The sequence below is a fragment of the Heterodontus francisci genome, unplaced genomic scaffold (genome assembly GCF_036365525.1).
Source record: "Heterodontus francisci isolate sHetFra1 unplaced genomic scaffold, sHetFra1.hap1 HAP1_SCAFFOLD_43, whole genome shotgun sequence".
Classification (NCBI taxonomy): Eukaryota; Metazoa; Chordata; class Chondrichthyes; order Heterodontiformes; family Heterodontidae; genus Heterodontus; species Heterodontus francisci.
The window spans coordinates 21,094,156-21,108,652 of NW_027141852.1; the positions used below are offsets into that span (position 1 = coordinate 21,094,156).

At 47.8% G+C, this 14,497-nt stretch overlaps 2 protein-coding genes and 1 non-coding gene across 3 annotated transcripts; 1 reads left to right on the forward strand and 2 right to left on the reverse strand.

The window, feature by feature from the left end:
- Window positions 1-315: 315 nt before the first annotated feature.
- On the reverse strand, window positions 316-705 carry LOC137365001 (histone H2AX-like). Its single transcript, XM_068027873.1, has one exon. The coding sequence runs from the start codon at window positions 703-705 to the stop codon at window positions 316-318; it is 390 nt and encodes a 129-aa protein (XP_067883974.1).
- A 7,083-nt stretch (window positions 706-7,788) lies between these two features.
- Window positions 7,789-8,178, forward strand: LOC137365000 (histone H2AX-like). The gene has a single exon (XM_068027872.1). It carries the CDS (start codon window positions 7,789-7,791, stop codon window positions 8,176-8,178), a length of 390 nt encoding a protein of 129 aa, XP_067883973.1.
- A 3,255-nt stretch (window positions 8,179-11,433) lies between these two features.
- trnal-uaa (transfer RNA leucine (anticodon UAA)) lies at window positions 11,434-11,516 on the reverse strand. Its single transcript has one exon. It is a non-coding gene; the product is annotated as a tRNA-Leu (tRNA).
- Window positions 11,517-14,497: the final 2,981 nt, after the last annotated feature.

The window sequence follows — 14,497 nt, forward strand, 5'->3', positions numbered from 1 at the left end:
GACTGAGAGCTGATCTGGAATTTAGAAAGCAGCATTACTGGAGGCTCATTGCTGCTCAGCACAATCTCACCCCCGATCCTGGGAATTGTTGATTCTACACCCTGTAGTTCAGTTCTGCAATTAAGTCGAGGGCGAGACGTGTGAGCAGAAAAACAGAGCGAAATGAAAACACAGCTGGACAGATGTGCAACAGGTCAATCCACTGTTACAATAACTCCATCTCTGACTCCCTCCTGACAGTAACCAGCCCTTTCACAGAGACTGTGGGTGGCTCTGAAAAGAGCCTTTGGTTTATTAGATGTCATTTTGGCCGCTTTACTTTTTCTGGGAGCTCTGAGCGCTGGTTTTCTTGCGCAGCAGCACGGCCTGGATATTAGGCAGCACCCCGCCCTGAGCGATGGGCACCCCTCCCAGCAGCTTGTTGAGCTCCTCGTTGTTGCGGACGGCCAGCTGCAGGTGTCTGGGGATGATGCGGGTCTTCTTGTTGTCCCGGGCCGCGTTACCGGCCAGCTCGAGGATTTCAGCGGTCAGGTACTCGAGCACAGCAGCAAGATAGACCGGGGCTCCAGCACCCACACGCTCAGCATAGTTACCCTTTCTCAGGAGCCTTTGAACACGGCCCACCGGGAACTGCAGTCCAGCCCGGGAGGAGCGAGACTTGGCCTTGGACCGAGCTTTCCTGCCGGTCTTTCCTCTTCCAGACATTTCCACAATCTCACAAATACTTTCACAAAGAATGGATAATTTCTCAGCTTTTGTCGGAAGCTTGAAGCAGTCAGGATGGCCGAGTGGTCTAAGGGGCTGTGTTCAGGTCGTAGTGTTTTCTAGAGGCGTGTGTTCAAATCCCAAATCTACCAAGTTGTGTTTTGACTGAACTGGAGGGATTTGGGAGCAGCGGTGAAGGGAAAGCATGGAGGAATATTGACAAGGAAAATGAAAATGGACCCAAAGATGTTTCTTCAATACATTAAGGTAAGAGGCAACTAAAGAAAGAGGAGTGCACTGAAAAGATCAAAAAATCACAGTGATTTTTGACATCTTGCCAGGATTGAGTGGCGCGTGCACGGGATGATGTCATTTTGCAGCGCCAACATCATCACATTTCCGCAACAAATCCATCTTCGTGCATGCGTGATAAAGCGTCATTGGGTATCTAGCCACCCTATCCCCCCACCACTTGGCCGGAGGAGGTGGCTGAATGGGAGATTTTGAAGCTGTAGCTCTCCCCCCTCGGCAACTCACTCCAGGCCTCGACGATTTCCCCCTTCAGCCGCTCGCTCCAGACCTCGCTGCTCCCCCACCCCCCCCACTCCACTGGTCAGTTGTTCCTCGCTACGCACTACCCCACTCTCTGACCACTCGCTCCAGGCCGCGCCGCTTCCCTCCTCTCAGCCACTCACTCTTCCGTCGTCCTGTCACTCCTTGCGGCCCTCCTGCTTCTACAGGTGGCGCCTGGTGAAGAAATGTGGGAGCGAGTGTCACGGCCAGAGCTAGCAGCTGTGGGCTGGGTTGGGACAGGGTGGGGGGTGGGGGTGCGGAGAGCGAACAGCCAGAGTGCGGAATTTCGCCAGTAGGGAGGAGGGGGAGAAAGCGAGTTGCAGAGGGGGGAGAGCGGTCAGTGAGGTGGGAGCTAGTAGCTGCGTTCGGGTGAAGTCAATCCTGGTCAGTTATATAAACAAATCACAATAACGAATTGGCAGTACATTTTATCCTCTGCCCGATTTTCCTTTCCATCGATCGGGGTGCTAATTCACTATCTTCCAATGGAAATTCAATCATAAAATTCCTTTTGTATTTAATAGGATTACTGAAATGTTAAATGGATCTGAGGATTACAGTTAGTATTAGGAAACGGACCTGAGTGAATTAGCACCCCAATCGATGGAAAGGAAAATCGGGGAAAGTATAAAATGTGCTGCCAATTCGTTATTGAGATTCGTTGAGTAAGTCGATTCTGCCCAACACTGAAATTGGCTGCTTTTTTGAATTCAACCTTTCTGCCAGGACGACAATTTAAGCCAATGATTTGCTGTATTTTCTAATTCGAGGCTCGGCAATTGGTTAAGACATGCGAATGGAAAGAGGGTGACCAATCAGAAGTGGGCTCTGGATGGACAAGCAGAGTTAACGTTTCGGGTCAGTGACCCTTCTTCGGAACTGACCCGAAACGTTAACTCTGCTTCTCTTTCCACAGATGCTGCCAGACCTGCTGAGTGAATCTGGCATTTCTTGTTTTTGTTTCAGATTTCCAGCATCCGCAGTATTTTGCTTTTATTTTAGTGGGCTCTGGATAGCGCGGGCTCAAACTGCGGGAATTCCAGGTCCCTGAATGATTGAGCTGAAACTGATCAGTTTCACAAACCCTGTCAGTTTCAGTGCAGGAAACACCGTCTCGGGGGAAATAACATCACAAGTGGGTCTGGTTCCCGTGACCGATTCAACGGCTGCTGCAAAACTCCCGGATTCCCTCATTGCATCGAAATCATTTTGAAATTCTATGAAAACAATGAGTGATTCTGGAGGAGTGATGTGGCTTTTCATTGAGGGCATGTGTGGACGGGGAAAATAACTAAGTGTAGAGCCTCGGGCACTGTTTACACAGCCCGTTTAGAAAATCAAATCCACTGCACATCCTTGCTACAAATGAAATGTCAAATTTGGGGATTCTAGTTTTGTATCTCGAACACAGCACAGATTTATTCCAGACAGTTCGAAACAGCCTATCCCAGCTCCCGTTTCCAGGTCACTGCTCTCTCTGTGAGGCGGTGGGTGGCTCTCAGAAGAGCCTTTGTTGTGTTTGCTGGAAAGGGTCGAGTGTTCAGCCGCTGAATCCGCAGAGAGTGCGGCCATGCCGTTTCAGAGCGTACACCACATCCGTGGCAGTGACCGTCTTGCGCTTGGCGTGTTCAGTGTAGGTGACCGCATCCCTGATCACATTCTCTAGGAAAACCTTCAACACCCCGCGAGTCTCCTCATAGATCAAACCCGAGATTCGCTTGACCCCGCCACGGCGAGCCAGGCGGCGGATTGCTGGTTTGGTGATGCCCTGGATATTATCACGAAGCATTTTGCGGTGCCGCTTTGCTCCGCCTTTGCCCAGTCCTTTCCCTCCTTTACCTCTGCCAGACTTTCTTTTATTAATTTCCAAAATATACTTTATTCATAAAAATCTGTAAAAAAAAACATTACAAAACAGTTCCAAAAAGCACCAAGTCGAACAGTACAAAGAGTGCAAAGGAGATCAGTTTCCTTCAATGCAGGAGTGAGTTGCCTCACAACCCTTCCATTTCATTGTCATGCCATGTACATTTTACAGCAAACCAATATTTTCTGGCTACAGTTCGAGTGGTTTCCCATGGATCCAGCCCCTCAGTTCAGCTTGGTGAGGGGACCTTACACAATGGTATTTCCACATTGAGCCTTTGCTGCAGCTGCCCCAAGTTTTAGTGCGTCCCTCAGCATGTAGTCCTCGACCTTGGAATGTGTCAGTCTGCAACATTCGGTCGTGGACAACTCTTTGCGCTGGAAGACCAGCAAGTTTCGGGCAGACCAAAGGGCGTCTTTCAACGAATTGATAGTCCTCCAGCAACAGTTGATGTTTATCTCGGTGTGCGTCCCTGGGAACAGCCCATAGAGCACAGACTCCTGTGCTACAGAGCTGCTTGGGATGAACCTCGACAAAAACCACTGCATCTCTTCCACACCTGCTTTGCAAAGACACATTCCAGAAAGAGGTGGGCAACGTCTCTTTTCCACCACAGCCACCTCGAGGGCCGCGTGTGGATGGGGTGAGACTTCGGGTGTGCAGGAAGGATCTGACAGGGAGGGCTCTTCTCACCATCAGCCAGGCTACATCTTGGTGCTTGTTTGAAAGTTCTGGTGATGAGGCATTCTGCCAAATGACTTTGGACTTCTGCTCAGGGGATCATCCGACAGGATCCACCATCTCCTTTTCCCGTAGGGCCTTGAGGATATTCCGTGCAGACCACTGCCTGATGGATTGGTGGTCAAAGGTGTTTTTCCACAGAAACTTTTCCATGAAGGATAGGCAGTACGGCACAGTCCAACTTGATGGAGCATTCCACGGCAATATGACAAGGCCCATCCTTTGAAACACTGGGGACAGATAGAACCACAGCACGTAGTGACACTTGAAGTTTGCAAACTGGGGATCTACACACAGCTTGATGCAGCCGCACACAAAGGTAGCCATAAGGATGAAGGCGACGTTGGGTACATTTTTCCCGCCCTTATCCAGAGGTTTGAACATCGTGTCCCTCCGGACTCGGATCATTTTGGATCCCCAGATGAAGCGGAAAATGGCTCAGGTGATCGCCACAGCGCAGGAATGCGGTATGGGCCAGACCTGCACCACGTACAGCAATGTGAGCACCTCGCCCTTGATGACCAGGTTCTTACCCATAATGGAGAGAGATCGCTGCTCCCACATGCTCAGCTTATGTTGTACCCTGGCTACTCGCTACTTCCAGGTTTTGGTGCACGTCTCAGCCCTTCCAAACCATATCCCCAGCACCTTCAGGTAATCTGACCTAACGGTGAAGGGGACAAAGGATCGGTCAGCCGAGTTCCCAAAGAACATGGCCTCGCTCTTGCCGTGTCTAACATTGGCTCCCAAGGCCAGTTCGAGCTGGTCGTAGATGCTCATCACTCTGCGCACAGACAGTGGATCCGAGCACAAAACGGCGACGTCTTCCATGTACAGGGAGGTTTTAACCTGAGTGCCTCCGCTGCCTGGGATTGTCACCCCTCTGATGCTCGCATTCTTCCTAATAGACTCAGCAAAGGGTTCAATACTGCAAACAAACAAGACAGGGGAGAGAGGACAGCCCTGTCTGACTCCAGATTGGATCGGGAAACTTTCTGATTCCCACCCATTGATTGAGACTGCACTACTGATGTTTGTGTAGAGTAGTTTGATACAATTGCAGATTCCCTCCCCAAACCCCATTTTGGAATGCACATCCATCATGTAAGTGTGCGATATCCTGTCAAAAGCCTTCTCCTGGTCCAGGCTGATGAGGCAGGTGTCCACCCTCCTGTCCCGTACATAGGTGATCATATCCCTGATTAGCACAAAGCTATCAGAGATTGTCCTGCCTGGTATAGTATAGGTCTGATCAGGGTGAATCACCAACTCCAGCGCAGACTTGAATCGACTGGCTATGTCTTTTGACAGAATCTTGTAGTCAGCATGAAGCAGAAATTGGGCCACCAATTTCTGATTTCTGTCCTCTCCCCCTTCTGCTTGTCGATGAGGGTGATGATGCCTTTCCTCATGGATTCTAACATGCTGCCAGCCTGGAGCATACTCTTGTTTACTGGCAGACATGTTGATTCTTTCCTCAAATCAGTGCACAATAAAAGAGACTGATTCTGTCAGGCTCCTTTTTATACAGGCCACCTGGACCTGGCTGAGAAAGGCAGAGTGAGAGCAGGGAGGGGAGGAGACAAGAGTGAAGATTAAACAGAGAGCTAGATGGAGGAGACACCCAGAGTGACAGACAGAGAGAGAACGGCCCCTCATCTTTCAGCTCCATCTCCAGTTTCCTCCGGGCTGCCAATTTCAAACCCTTTATTTACAGTAGAACCGAAACCCAGCTCTCCACACAAACCCTTCCAGACTCGGCCTTCATAGTCAAGGCTTTCCAGAAAGCCGGAGCTTTTAAATATGGTCCCGATGCAATTAACACTCAGTAATATTCCCACTTAAACACAGTCCATTCTATACTAAGAAACCTCCTCAGTAACATTACCATTTCCTCACACATCCGCTTCCAGCAGTTCACAGCACCTTACTGCAGCTGTTTGAGGAATCTCCTGTGTTAAGATTGGAGTTGGAAAGCGGACTTTACCCGGCAGTGTTATTGTCTCACACTGAATCTGCCAGACATCCTGTTCTCTTTATTGCGAGAGAGAAAGCACGGATTTAGGAAATGTTCATTTGAAATGATCTCTATTGAGAACGAGCCCGGCCGTGGGACAGGTATTCCAGTGCAAAGAGCTGTCCATGAACGAGTGTTGCAGATTGGCACATTGCAACGTCCAAGACTATGTACTGTGGGACGGCATTAAAGCTTGGGGAAGCCACCATGGAGACTCAATGGGGAAAGGTTGCAGTCTGAGGCCCGAGTAGGCCATAGTACAGTGAGGGGCTGGAACCCGTGAAAAACCCCTCGGGCTGTTTGCACCAGAGAATGTTTGATTTGTAATGTAAATACTGTAAATATAACCTGTGCAGGCAGGGATAGTGAGATACATCATGTACATTATTGAAGGAAACTGATCTGTATTGTACCTTATGTAATATTAAATTTGAACTGCTTTGCAATGTAATTGCACAAATTATATGAATAAAATACATATTGTGCAAAAGAAAGCAGCTTTCCTGTCAACACACACCTTGTCTCAGGGCACAACTTTCCTGTGATCTTGTCATACCCAACTTCGCTCTATATCTTCTGACACACACACTTTACAGTCTGTCATTTCCAAAAACAAGCATTCTAAAATCAAAAGACCTTTTGTTTATTACTCCTTTCTTTTCATTTCTCCTCTATTCTTCTCAATCACTCCCTTCAACAGTCCTATTCAGATCAAGGTGGAATGTGAATCGTGTCACAACTCACCTGACACTATTATTACCCTTCTTTTCTCTTGTCTCATTCAATGGGAAAGTTTTATTCACCAGTCTGTTGCTGTTTTACACTCTTGCCATACCATCTGGTATTGCATCCATCTGAATTCTGTGCTTTCATGGCCTTATATTTCTTTTCCACTTCTTGATGATTTGTTTGCTTCAGTTCCATTCAACCAGGCTGGACCACAGGGAAGCTTAGAACCTTTGCCTTGGATGGGTCCACGTTGATCCATTACATTCAGAATCACCTCCTTGAAATAACTCCATAGTACAACTACAGTAACCACACAGCATCTGCTTCAAACACTCCTCCACATTTTATCTGTTCTGACCGTCAACACATCCAGCTCTTTTGTTTAAGTGGAACCCATCAGGTGTGTATAGGCTCCTTCTATTCTGAAAGCTGCAGCACTGGTTCAGGGAATTCCGCCCTGTTTCTCTACTCGAAAGGATCAGCCATGCTTGATCTGCCTCGTATTTTGCTTTTATTGCAACGTTACAAGACCTCCAATCCTCTGGCACCACACCTGTATCCAGTGAGGGATTGGAAAATGATGGTCAGACCTTCCACTATTTCTTCCCTGGCTTCTTTCAACAGCCTGGGGTACATTTCAACTGGTCCTGATGATTTATCCACATTCAAGGATGCTCATCCCATTAAGACTTCCTCTCTCCTTAAGTTATCACGTCCAATACTTCACACTCCTCCTCCTTAATAACAATATCTGCATCACCCTCTCATTCGGGAAAACAGTAAAGTATTCATTCAGGATATTGGCAACATCTTCCACCCCGATACAAAGGTTACATTTTTGATCTTTTATGTGCCCTGCTGTTTGCTTAGTTGCCTCTGACTCTCATGTTTTGTTGCAACATCTTTGGGTCCATTGTTACTTTGTTTGTCCATGTTCTTTCCTGCTTTCTCTTTGCTCTTCACCGCTGCTCCCAAACGCCTCCAGTTCAGTCAAAACACAACTTGTCAGAAGTGGGATTCGAACCCAAGCCTCCAATGGAGATTGCGACCTGAACGCAGCGCCGGAGACCGTTCGGCCATCCTGACTGCCGGCGATATGCTATCAATGCTAAGGAAATTATTCATTCTTTGTGAAAGTATTTGTGAGATTGTGGAAATGTCTGGAAGTGGAAAGACCGGCGGGAAAGCTCGGGCCAAGGCCAAGTCTCGCTCCTCCCGGGCTGGACTGCAGTTCCCGGTGGGCCGTGTTCACAAGCTCCTGAGAAAGGGTAACTATGCTGAGCGTGTGGGTGCCGGAGCCCCGGTCTTTCTGGCTTCTGTGCTCGAGTATCTGATCGCTGAAATCCTCGAGGTGGCCGGCAACGCGGCCCGGGACAACAAGAAGCACCGCATCATCTCCAGACACCTGCAGCTGGCCGTCCGCAACGACGAGCAGCTCAACAAGCTGCTGGGAGGGGAGACCATCGCTCAGGGCGGGGTGCTGCCGAATATCCAGGCCGTGCTGCTGCCCAAGAAAACCAGCGCTCAGAGCTCCCAGGAAAAGTAAAGCGGCCAAAATGTCATCTAATAAACCAAAGGCTCTTTTCAGAGCCACCCACAGTCTCTGTGAAAGGGCTGGTTACTGTCAGGAGGGAATCAGAGATGGAGTTATTGGAACAGTGGATTGACCTGTTTCACATCTGTCCAGGTGTGTTTTCAGTTCCCTCTCTGGATTTCGCTCTGTTTCTCTGCTCACACATCTCCCCCTCTAGTTAAGTGAAGAAGTGAACTACAGGGTGTCAGAATCAACAATTTAATAAATCCCGCTGCCTTCGATTTGATAAATCCCGAGATTATCCCGGTACATTAACGGGAACTGGTTCGGAGCTGATGAATTAATTTAATAATGGAAGTGTCCGTGTTAATTCTCTGTTTTTCATTTGGACAGTTTGAATTGTGTTTTTATTTCTCTCCGGTGATCTGAGCGCCGCTTCTCAATGAGAATCTGCTCCCGGAACAGAGTAAATGCAGGAAGGAAGAGGCCATTCTCGGGCTGTGTGTCTCTCTCCTAACCTGATCTGTTTCGACCGCACTGTTCCCAGAAGACGGAATCAGTGAGAGTTGTGCACACACAGGAGCTGAGTCCATTGCAGCGCTTTAATATGTGCCTTCCCCCGGCCCTCCCTATTCTCCGGACACAGAGCTGTCTGTTCCCCCCGGCGGCGGGATAGGGTCGGGGATTCTCTCCCCGCAGTGTCAGGGTCTGCAGCCCCGGGGAACTGGCGGTTTCAGTCAGAGTGACCGAGCTAACTTACATATCCTGTGTACTGATCTCCAATGGATTCAAATATTAGTGAACTCATTGGGTAATGTTTGTAAATAACCCTCATGTGAACGGACCCGGCTCCATTAATGCCTTCCATATAAAACTGGGATCCATTTCTTTTCCCCAAATGCCAGCTAACGGATCCCAGGAGCGGGGTTGTGATTGTGCTGAGCAGCAATGAGTCTCCGGTAATGCTGCTTTCTAAATTCCAGACCAGCTCTCAGTCCGACAGGCCTTTCGGGAAAGTGATGTGACATTTAAGAAACCATGTGGCCGCCCCTCCAATCTAATGGGTTTGATGATGAACAGAGATGGCAGCTCTTTCCTTTGCTGATTTGGTGGCTCTGAAAAGAGCCCTTGTTACACTTGTTACTGAAGCTGGGTTTCAGGTGCGTTCCCCGCGGATGCGGCGGGCCAGCTGGATGTCTTTGGCCATGATGGACCGGGATCATTCTGGTGAATCTGCTTATTTTCCTACAGAAGCATCAGTCGCTGTTTGAACTGTTTAAAGTCAGGGGTGTATTAGCAGCCAGAAAGTGAAGGGCAGTTCATTGCTCCCTGCAGCATTATCCGCCTCTTTCAGGAGAAAGGATCAGAAACCGCTCGTTTCTGTCAGTCCCCGAGAAGCCTGTGAGAAGCGGTTAGTCGCTAATTTGTTCCTTTTACAGAGAGGAAGCTGATATTTGTCCCGTTTTAAATTGCTGAACCGGACCTTCCTCCCGCCGCTTACAGTTAACAGATTGACAAATGAAAACGATTCCTAAAATCGCGTCAGGATTTTGTGATGGTAAATACAGTAAAACAGAACATAAAATGAGAGGTTTTAAAATTGTTGCCTGAAAATTTAAATTTTCCATCACTTCAATTCTTTCCTGCTCTGGAATTGCCGGGCTTTTTCCAATTGGAAAATCTAAGCCAATTAGAACTTCTATTTACTTATATGTGATTCTCCTATTGGTTAAGAATTGGATTGAGAAGCGGGTGACCAATCAGAGACAGAGTCAAACTGTGTGGATTCCAGGCCCCCAGTAACTGAGCTGAAACTGTTCAGATTGACAAACCCTGGCAGTAGCTTCACACATTGGACACTTCACACTGAGTCATTCAAGGGCTGGTGTGAGAGAAGCTTCAGATCCTGTCATTACTCTCTGACTCATTATTCATCCAGAACCAAACAATTAGTAAATGTGAAGCAGTGAAGAGACTTTTCACTCTCACTGCAGAATGTGTCATCTGGGGAAATAAGGAACTATTATATTCGGAGATTCCAGGTACATTCGTCCCTGAACAAATCCATTCCTAACATTCCCGATCACAGCCTATCCCAGCTCCTGTTTTCACCCGACTCCAGCTGAATTGGAGAAACTCATGTGTTGGGGTTTGAGTTGTGAGGTGGGGTTTCTCCGCCAGTGTTCCTGTCTCACAGACTCTCCCCCTGAATTTGTGAACTGAGACTGTACCGAACACATCTCCAGTTAGAGAGAGGGCCGGATATCCCTCTGTTTCATTACAGAGAGTGGGGAAAGGGCTGGGTGGAGGGGAGTCACCAGGGATCCTGGATTTACTCCAAATCATTTCCATGTGGAATCTGCAGGCGGGGCCGGGACAAGGATCATTTGATCAGGGGATCAGCTCTTTCCTGAGAGATGTGGGTGGCTCTGAGAAGAGCCTTTGTGTTCAGATGTTTCCAAGTTTCCCGCGCTCTTTCACTTCTTTCCAGACCCTGCTTTCTGAGCCTTCGCTGCTTTCGGCTTGACCTTGCTCTTCCATGTCTGCACTTTCTTCAGCGCCTTTCCGCCCGCCGCACTCTTGCCTTTTTTGACCTTCTTTGCAGGAGACTTTTTCTGAAGCGCTGCTTTCTTCACCACCTTATTTGGCGTTGCCGCCGCCTTGCTGCTCGTTTTCTTGGCTGTTACTTTCTTTGTTGTCACTTTCACGTCTGCTGGTTTCTTCACTAAAGATTTCTTGTCTGCTGGTTTCTTCACTGAAGATTTCTTGTGTGCTGGTTTCTTCACCTTCTTTCCCACTTTTCCCTAGGTTTTCCTTCTTGCTGATTTTGAAGGAGCCGGAGGCTCCCTGTCCCTTGCTAAGCACCAGGGAGCCTTTGTTCACATTCCTCTTGATACTTTGCTTGATCTGGGTTTTGAGCTTCTCCTGAGCGGTTGCAGACCTGCAAGGAATCAACTTCCAGCTACCGTATAAAGAGAGACCAAGGCTCAGGGCCTTCAGTTACCTGGAGGGGAGTCGGAGAGGCAGCGGATCCTGTGAGGAACCACAATCCAGGAAGGATGAGAAGGTCATTGTCAGGGGACAGAGGAGATTAAGTTAAAGATTTACCAGTTTATAAGCAAGCGCGGAGCCAAGGAAGGGTGCTGGGGCAGATCAAATAATAGGAAGCTGTGATCAGTTGGAAGGAAAGAGTGATTAAATGACAGAAGAGATCATGGTGCAAGGCAAAAGTCAGGGAAAGAAAAAGTAACATTTAGTAAGCACAGACACCAGGAGTGGGGTTTGAACCCACGCAAATACATGTCTATTGGATCTTAAGTCCAACGCCTTAACCACTCGGCCATCCTGGTATATTAGCCAACCACTGAAAATGAAATTTAATGTGATCCGGGTGCCATCTGGCCTTTCACAATATAAAGTTATGACTCCTCTCCCATGCTGAATTGGACCCTTCATTATTTATGAACCTCAATCGGATCACCCCTCAGTCTAGGTTTCTCTAAGGTGTAGGGTCCCAACTCTTTTAGTCTAACTTGATAACCAAGATGTCTTATACTGTGAATTCGTCGAATGTCTCTCCTCTGTACCCTTTCCAAAGCCTCAATATCACCCATCATGTGAGGAGACCAAGACTGGATACAATATTCCAAGTGAGTCCTGACCAAGGTTTCATAAAAGGACAAATTCGGGACATCTCAGATACTGAAGGAGTCCATGTCCAGAAGCAGCAAGACCTGGACAACATTCAGACTTGGGCTGCTAAGTGGCAAGTAACATTCACACCACATAAGTACCAGGCAATGACCATCTCCAACAAGAGAGAATGTAACCATCTCCCTTTGACGATCAACAGCATTACCATCGCTGAATCCCCCCACCATCAACATCCTGTGGGTTACCATTGACAAAAGCTTAACTGGACCATTCATATACATACTCTGGCGACAAGAGTAAATCAGATAGTGGGAATTCTGTGATGAGTAACTCAGCTCAAGGCACATGGTGAAATGCTCATTCGGAGAGCTGGAGAAATGGACTGGTCAGGTGGGCTGAAAAGTGGCAAATGGAATTCAACTTGGAGAAGTGTGAGGTGATGCCTTTGGTGAGGTCAAACACAGCAAAGGAAGACACAATTAATGGGTGAATGCTGAGAGGTGTAGAGGAAGTGAGGGACCTTGAAGTGAATGTCCACAAATCCCTGAAAGTAGCAGGATAGGTTGATAAGTTGGTTGAGAAGGCTTATGGAATCCTTTCCTTTATTAGCCAATGTATAGAATATAAGAGCAGGGAGGTTATGCTGGAACTGTATAAATCATTAGTTAGGCCACAACTTGAGTTCTGTGTGCAGTTCTGGTCACCTCATTCCAGAAAGGATGTAATTGCACTGAAGAGGTTACAGAGGAGATTTACGAGGATGTTGCCAGGACTGGAAAAATGCAGCTATGAGGAAAGATTGGATAGACTGGGGTTGTTCTCCTTGGAATAGAAGAGGCTGAGGGGAGATTTGATTGAAATGTACAAAATTGTGAGGGGTCTGGATAGAATGGATGGGAAGGGTCTATTTACCTTAGTAGGGAGGTCAGTGACTAGGGGGCATAGATTTAAAGTGATGTGTTGAACAATTAGAGGGGAGATGAGAAAAGGTTTTTTCACCCAGAGGGCTGTGGGAGTCTGGAACTCACTGCCTGTAAGGGTAGCTGAGGCAGAAACCCTCAACTCATTATAAAGGAGTCTGGATGTGCACCTCAAGTACCTGAACCTGCAGGGCTACGGTCCAAATGCTGGACAATGGGATTCAGCTGGGTGGCTCGTTTTTTGGCCTGCCTATGCTGTAAACTTTCTATGTTCTATGATTCCATGCAGACACAATGGGCCCAATGGCCTCCTTCTCCACTGTAATAATTTTGTGATTTTTGACTCTCCAAAACTTGTCAACCATCTACAAGGCACAAACCAGGATGAGTGCAGCACCAACAATACTCTAGAAACTCGACACTGTTCAGGACAAAGCAGCCGCCTTGATTGTCACCCCATTCACCACCTTAAACATTCACTCCCTTCACCACTGACGCACAGTGGCAGTGGTGTGTACCATCTACCAGATGCACTGCTGCAACTCACCAAGGCTCCGCAGACAGCACCTTCCAAACCGAAGACCTCCACCACCTTGAAGGACAAGGGCTGCAGATGCATGGAAACACCACCATGTGCAAGCTCCCCTCCAAGTCACACACCATCTGATCTGCAAATATATCGCTGTTCATTCACTGATGCTGGGTCAAAATCCTGGATCTCCCTTCCTAACAGTACTGTGGGTGTACCTACACCACATGGAGTGCAGCAATTCGAGAAGGGAGCTCACTGCCACCTTGTCAAGGACAATTAGGGATGGGTAACAAATTCTGGACTTGCCAGTGTCGCTCACATCCCATGAAAGAATATGCCTCACTTTATACTCAATTGTCCTCTGAATGCAGCCCAACCCTCTATTTGCTCCAACTATCACTTCACAGCATTGCTGCTGTACCTTTAGAGATCTGTGCACTAGAACATCCAGATCTCTGCTCAAAATTATTTTCTTTTTTCCACCTACTTTAATGTTTTTCCCTGAAGGGTGTATGAATGTTGAGCATTCGCCCTGTCCACATGAATAACACTGCACTTACCCAAATTAAACATCATTTACCAGTCATGAACCCAATCTCCCAACACATTAAGATCAGCCTGAAACAGTCGAGTATCGTCTACAGTCTGAACACTCGCACAGATCTTCAAATCATCTGTCAATTTACAGATGGTGCCCCCTACACCTACATCCAGATCATTAATAAAAATAGTAAAGAGCAACAGTCCCAACACCGATCCCTGTGGGACACCACTGGTAACTGGTCTCCAAACAGATCCAGATCCATCTGTAACTACTTTCTGCCTACGTCCTGCCAGTCAGTTCCCAATCCAGATCAATATATTACCACTGATACCAGGGACTTTAATCTTATAGAGAAGCCTCTTGTGTGGAACCTTATCAAAATCTTTTGGATGAGATCAGCTAATTGAACACAGGCTGGGGATGAGGCCTAGGCCTGTCCTGCTTTGTGTGTGGGTCTCAGAACCACACAAGGTGAGATCAGCTCACTGAGCACAGGCCCATCCTGCTCTATATAGTGCTCAGTACCTCACCAAATGAGAATAACTAACACACCACAGGCCATGGAGCCTCGGCCCATCCTTCCCTGATTGCGGTTCAGTGCCAACCAGGTCAGATTAGCTAATTCAGCACAGGCCGGAGATGGAAGCTGGATCTTTCCTGCTCTGGGGGCTCCGTACCATA

Bases quoted from the DNA above. Each gene is read 5' to 3' on its own strand.
- LOC137365001 (XM_068027873.1), bottom strand. From the start codon at position 705: ATGTCTGGAAGAGGAAAGACCGGCAGGAAAGCTCGGTCCAAGGCCAAG.
- LOC137365000 (XM_068027872.1), top strand. From the start codon at position 7,789: ATGTCTGGAAGTGGAAAGACCGGCGGGAAAGCTCGGGCCAAGGCCAAG.